Below are 6021 nucleotides of genomic sequence, written 5' to 3'. Positions count from 1 at the left end.
TTATATCTTCCCAAAAGATGGGGCAGGACCGCACGGGACTCTGGATTTTTATATGTTGTGATTGAACCTTAAATGATATTTATCATGCAGCATTACGTGACATGCATGTATAATTACAAAACTTTTAAGTCCTATCTAGGTGGCTAAAATATAATACGATATGTATGCACAAATGAAAGGAAATTTAGGTGCTATGCCAATTCCCCATTCATAATTTCTGATATGTTTCTTTTTTAATTTCAATGTGTGCAAGCTTAGTCCAGCTAACACTACTTTGGAGAGAAGTTTTGGCAAATAGCATGATTAGGACAACTCTCGCATGTTAGATCATATCAAAATGCAAATAGTATCGTGCTGATATGATTGGTATCCTACAGATGACATTATCGAAGTTATTCAAATTAAAGAGAGCCCCGTAATTAGTGGTGGGTTCCTTTTGGCACACAAAATATTACCAATATACTACATGAAATCTTGTATGCATTATCTACAGGAGTGGATCCACTTTGGGGCAAGTGGCTCACTTGATCCCCCCAAGTTGTCTTCCAATTGCTCGAAGGAAGAGTTGGGTGTTGCCCTTTGAAATTCTAAGATGTCCTTAAAAGTTGTCCTCCAGTTTGCTCCACGAATTGCCTCTATGGGCATTGGGCAAGGTAGCTGCTAGACTCGCGCCTTTGTATGCGTTGCTATGGGCATTTTCAATGGGCTCTTGTCATATATTGGTATCAGTCAGCATACTCGTTCAAAAATTATTAGCATCAGTTAACATACTCAATCGCAAGTTGTTGGTATGTCGACATGTGTGCAATATAGCTTGACAAACGACCTCAGGCCTATCAATATTCGGTGAAATATCTTGCATGATATTTTGTCGAAAAAGTTTTTGCATTGTGCCTGCCATTCTTATTGACCCCCAATAATACTTCCTGGATCCATGATACTTCCTGAATCCGCCATTGATTATTTGTATCATACCATTAATTGAGAAAGAGATGCAAATTAAATTTAAATTATATCATTTCATCTGATATTCCTAGGCAATCTTAGTCATAATCAAATCAATGACTCATATAATATTAGTTGGCCCGGCCATTACAGACAATTTAGACTACTAATAACAATAAGTTATTAACCGTAGGGTTACAAAATTTAGAATCTCAGTTGAAAAGGTAGTCGTAAACTCCTCCAACTTCAAGTCTTCAACTTGCTTGACTGTGAATAATTAAAACAAACTAATTAAATTGTAAACTATTGTGCAGTTTGTATGTTTTGTAGCTAGTAATTATCAAAGTACAAAGCATATATATATATATATATGTATGTATATTTATTGCCTTTGCTAGGGTTTACCAACTCATGGTAACTTTTGCTACGCAGTACATCAATCATTTGAAAGAGAAGGAGATAATAAAGTTAAATACTCCCCAAACTTCATCAATCGGCTGAAAAGCCCTCGTACCTTCTCGCTATAAGTACATACACGGGAAAAATTTGTGTGAGGAGTCATTCATATGATATTTCTTACAAAAATATTTGATATCTTTAAATTTTAATTTCACTGAAACTCACTCGGTCTCCCCTTACCAAAGATATTCTTTACACTTTACAGCTTAACTCATGCTCTTTTTAAAAAATAAATTCATCTATGATCTCTTTGACATATATTAGAGTGAGCACATGAACATGGTATTATTTTCACCCCATGTAATAACAAGAGAGTTTGGGAATAAAAAAGTTGAGTTCTATAACATCATGATTCATCCCCTCTACTAAAAAATCTCTCAAGAAAAAAGTTAAAATAACTTCGTGAGTCTTCTCGGCCTTTAGAATAGTAGACTACTGCTAGCAACTATGCCTTTTTTTAAAATAAAATCTATATGCACATAATATATATTCCCCTAATGGCAGTAACCTAACAAAAGAGAGGAGAATTATTGCATTTGTTACTTCAGGAAAACCGAAAGAGAGAATATTAATTCAGGTAAAGTTTAAGAGAAGTGAGATAGATCGCAGCAAAGAACATAATAAAAGCCAACTTTTTTTGAGAAAAGTGGTCGTAAAAAAAGGGAAGAAAAGTTTGACATTGAAGTTGGCCTGCCTTTTCACTTTCTCATGAATTTTTTTATAATTTTTTTTTGGTAAACTCTCATGAATTATGATTGTGCTTTCTTTCCTCTTTTTGCATGACCTAAAAAAAGGAGGATTCTGCAACGCTAATTTTCCACATATGTACTAAAGCTATTGCAACACTTCATTAAATTCACACACGGCACACGTAGGGGCGGTCCCAAGCCAACAATACTTTATGCTTTGTTAAAATGGGTTTGAATGTGCATCGTATACAGTTTTATTATTATTTTTATTTTACAAAGATGCTATTTTTACAATTTGAACCGTGACATTTCCATCACAAAAAAACAATATTTCCATTACAATAAGACTCACATATATATACTTTCATTAAAATTTTGTATGATTATTTCCATTACGACAAGACTCACATAAATATAATTTCATTAAAATTTGTCCCTAGACATTTACCATGTTTATAACATGAAGCGCGACAGTAGCCTAGTACTATTTTTGGTGCAATCTTATCCCAACCTACAACAATAGGCAGTGGATAGTGGAATCCAACCTACATAGATCATAATCTCAGGGTTCAAATAGTGTTCTGCTCTTGAACCTTTTTTCCAATTCGGTTCCATCATCAAAGCCACAAGCAACTTACCCTACTCAACACAAGATTTCGAAAGCACTTTTAGTCGATTGAATTACAAGTCATTTGCTATCACTTATTCGAGTTTGATTCAAACACATGACTCTAAAGGGATGCAAACTAAACACTCTTAACTTCTTGAATTATAAGTCTCTTGAAATCGCCGAGTCGGTACATGTATTGTTAACAGAACATGATTCAAACACAGTAACTTCAAATGCAGATTAAAACACTCTTAATCACTTGACGTACACAGTGGACAGCAACTATTTGTCAACCCAACAAAAAAACTCACAACAATGGGCAATAGTTGTCGAAAAAGGGTTATTTATTTTATTATTCCCACCAACCCATATATCAAATATAAACATTCGTACATCCACCTCTTGCTTCACAAAAATAACCCCCAACAAAATGAAGTAAAAAAAAAAAAAGGTAAAAGGAAAGAGAGGGAAGGTGTTCTCAGACACAATTTGCTAATGGACCTAAATGGTGGGCCTCTTTGGGTGTCCCAATCTCAATCACATTATCGCACCCAGCTCAGAATATCACAGAAATACGACACATTCGATAACCCCACCACCGCTAGGGTGTGTTTGGCTGCACCCAAAAAAATGGAACCGAGTTTTGACTAAACTCGCTACTCGACTCGGTGAGCCATGACCGAGTTATAAGCGGGTTTCCAAGCCGAGGTGGCGATGAGCGGGCGAGTGTGCCAGGCCAACATCATACACCCGTCGTTCTCCTCCACCCGGTACCCATCTCCGCCGGCGAACAACGCCAGCAGCATACTCGCTTGCTTGAACGCGTTCGAACCGAGATGAACCGGGACGAAATCTGCCGAGCCGAACCGGGCTCGCCACTGGGCCAACGTCTCGTGCCTCTCGACCCGGTCCACCCCTTCGCACGCCACCACGTTGCAGATTTGCTTCCCCAAGTACACTTCCGACATCACCTTATCCCGACTGTTCGCCGATCCCTCCAGCGAGTCAAACAGGGTCGAGTAATAGTGGAGCGACTCGTTGAACCGGTCCATGAACACTGGACCGTTGTGGTTCGCCTCCTGCTCCACCACGGTCACAATCTCCGGCTTCATTTGCTTCACCACTGATAACACCTTCTCAATCGCGCCGGGTCGGGCCAGCAGCTTGTGCAACTCGAAGACCGAGTTGACCGCCACCGACTCAACCTCACTCCGTCCGAGTTCAAGCATCGACGCGTCAAGATCGGCCAAGCTGTTTGCCACAAATCCTCTGTATTCAAACTCGACGTGGATGGTTTCAGCCAATTGGGCGAGCTTCCAACCCACCTCCTGCAGATGGTCGGAGTTATCCGAAGCCGGCGGCCCGATGCCCGTGAGCCGAAAAGCGGGCGGGCCGCCGGGTCTGAGCGCCAACGCCTGCATAAGAGCGGGCCACTGCATCCCCTGGTTCATCGAGAAGTCGATGACGTGGACTCTGGTTTTGCCCTGGAGGGATTCGAGGATGGCTTGATTGGCGGTGAAGTGGGCGAATTTCAGGTAGGGGCAGGTCTCGTAGAAGTGCATCTGCAGCATGTCTGAGAAGGAGTGGTCGATCGGCGACTGCGGGTAGACTCGGAAGATTCGTTGGGCCAGAGCTTCGGCGAAGAAGGTGGCGACTTTACGCATGGCACCTGCTTGTGAACCTGCCAGGTAGCCGATCTGGGTCACCAGAGCTTTGGCGAGGTTGAAGTTGTTCTGCTGGACGGCTTCCGCGCAGGCCATGAGTCCGTGGACGAGTCGGACTCCGTTTTCCTGCGAATCGACAATGAGGGCTGGGCGGGTTGGTGATGACTCGGCGGTGGCGGGGAGGGAGATGGGTTGTTGTGGTTGTGGAAGGGAGGAGGCGGCGGGGCGGTTGAAGAGGAGTTCGGAGGGAGAAGACCCGGATGAGGATTTGAGACGCTTGAGCTCCCGCGACGGAGAATCGAGGCGGGTTTGGGTGAACACGGCGTTTCCGGGGATAGATTTGAAGTCGTAGTAGCTGGAAGAAGAGTTGCAGTCTTCGAATACAGTTTGGGGAGGTGATGTGCTAATGGATTTGCTCTTCCGCTGATCTGGGAAATCGACGGTGGTGATGGACGACTCCCCCCGAGCTAAAAACGGATCGTCGACGAGCTGCACTTGCTGCTGATTAGGCTGCATCCCAGCGACGGCACCGCCCATTAAAGGATCGAAATTAGGAGGCGGGAGGTTTATCTCGGAGATCATGCTCTCAAGCCACGTCGACAGATCCGCCGGGTTATAGTGAACGGTGTCAGAAGCGAGCTGAGAGAGTCCATCTTCCTGAGCGCAACCCATGAATTCTTCAAGCTGCTCAAGCTTCTGAGCAACCTCCGCCATGTCCGAAGACCGAACCTTGTACCCCAACACCGCCAGAAGCTCGTCCATCCCGCCGTCGATTCGCTGGGATTCGTCTTCCCACATCTTGGCCTTGCAGAAGCCGCCGCCGCCGCCGGCGGAGGTGGAAGCCATGGACGGGTCTGGATACTGCGGCGGGGGGTACTGATTCAGCTGATGAGTCTGGTGCTCCCTTTTCATTTTTCTGAATCAATTTCCAGTTTTGTTGAATTGGGTTTGCGATAAATTGAGAGTCGAGAGATGGGTAGGGCTCGTAAATCAAAGAGCGCTAGGAATGGATGAAGAATCTGAGCATTGGGGATTGGGGAGGAAGGTTTGCTTGGTTTTTCACTTCCACCACTACCAGCTAGCTCTCAGAGGGGGTTCAGAATAATAATGATGCCTCCTTGCCAGTTATAGTATTTTTTTGTTTTCTCATTTTTCTTTATTTTTGGAATATTGAAATAAATATAAAAATTAGAAAATAAATATAAAAAAAGTTGCTCTCTGTGATGGGGGCGCGACCTCCAATGAACTACTACCGCTCCTCAAGCACAAACAGATAAGCATGAACAAAATTATTTTTACCTCTTTTATTTATTTATTGGGGGAGAATAAAAAAATAAATCACAGGCTCTGCAGCCTTTGATTCTTTTTTACTTCTCTACGGGCCCGTGATTTGATTGTAATTTGGGGCAGTTTCAAATTTTTCTTGGCTCGAGGATCTTCTCAGATGTTAGATTGGAAGTATTTTTTAGACTGTCGGAACATAGTTTTGTACGTCAAGTGTAATATTGCAATTGATTGAAAAACATGAAAGCAATGCATAAGGGAGAAAGAACGTAGAAATGGCTCCTCATTTTTCAAAGAGAAATGCTAAAGAGATTATCTCAAACGTGAGACATTTCATGGACTATCGGCTACTTTATGTTTTTCGTACTAT

The 6021-nt window shown here is 42.6% G+C and overlaps 1 protein-coding gene across 1 annotated transcript; it reads right to left on the bottom strand.

Moving 5' to 3' along the window:
• Nucleotides 1–2833: 2833 nt before the first annotated feature.
• LOC126607669 (DELLA protein GAI-like) lies at nucleotides 2834–5488 on the bottom strand. Its single transcript, XM_050275350.1, has one exon. The coding sequence runs from the start codon at nucleotides 5277–5279 to the stop codon at nucleotides 3360–3362; it is 1920 nt and encodes a 639-aa protein (XP_050131307.1). The 5' UTR covers nucleotides 5280–5488; the 3' UTR covers nucleotides 2834–3359.
• Between the last annotated feature and the right edge of the window lie 533 nt (nucleotides 5489–6021).

This window comes from Malus sylvestris, chromosome 16, assembly GCF_916048215.2.
Source record: "Malus sylvestris chromosome 16, drMalSylv7.2, whole genome shotgun sequence".
NCBI classification, from domain to species: Eukaryota; Viridiplantae; Streptophyta; class Magnoliopsida; order Rosales; family Rosaceae; genus Malus; species Malus sylvestris.
This window is presented reverse-complemented; position numbering and strand designations above follow the sequence as displayed.

Bases quoted from the DNA above. Each gene is read 5' to 3' on its own strand.
- LOC126607669 (XM_050275350.1), bottom strand. From the start codon at position 5,279: ATGAAAAGGGAGCACCAGACTCATCAGCTGAATCAGTACCCCCCGCCG.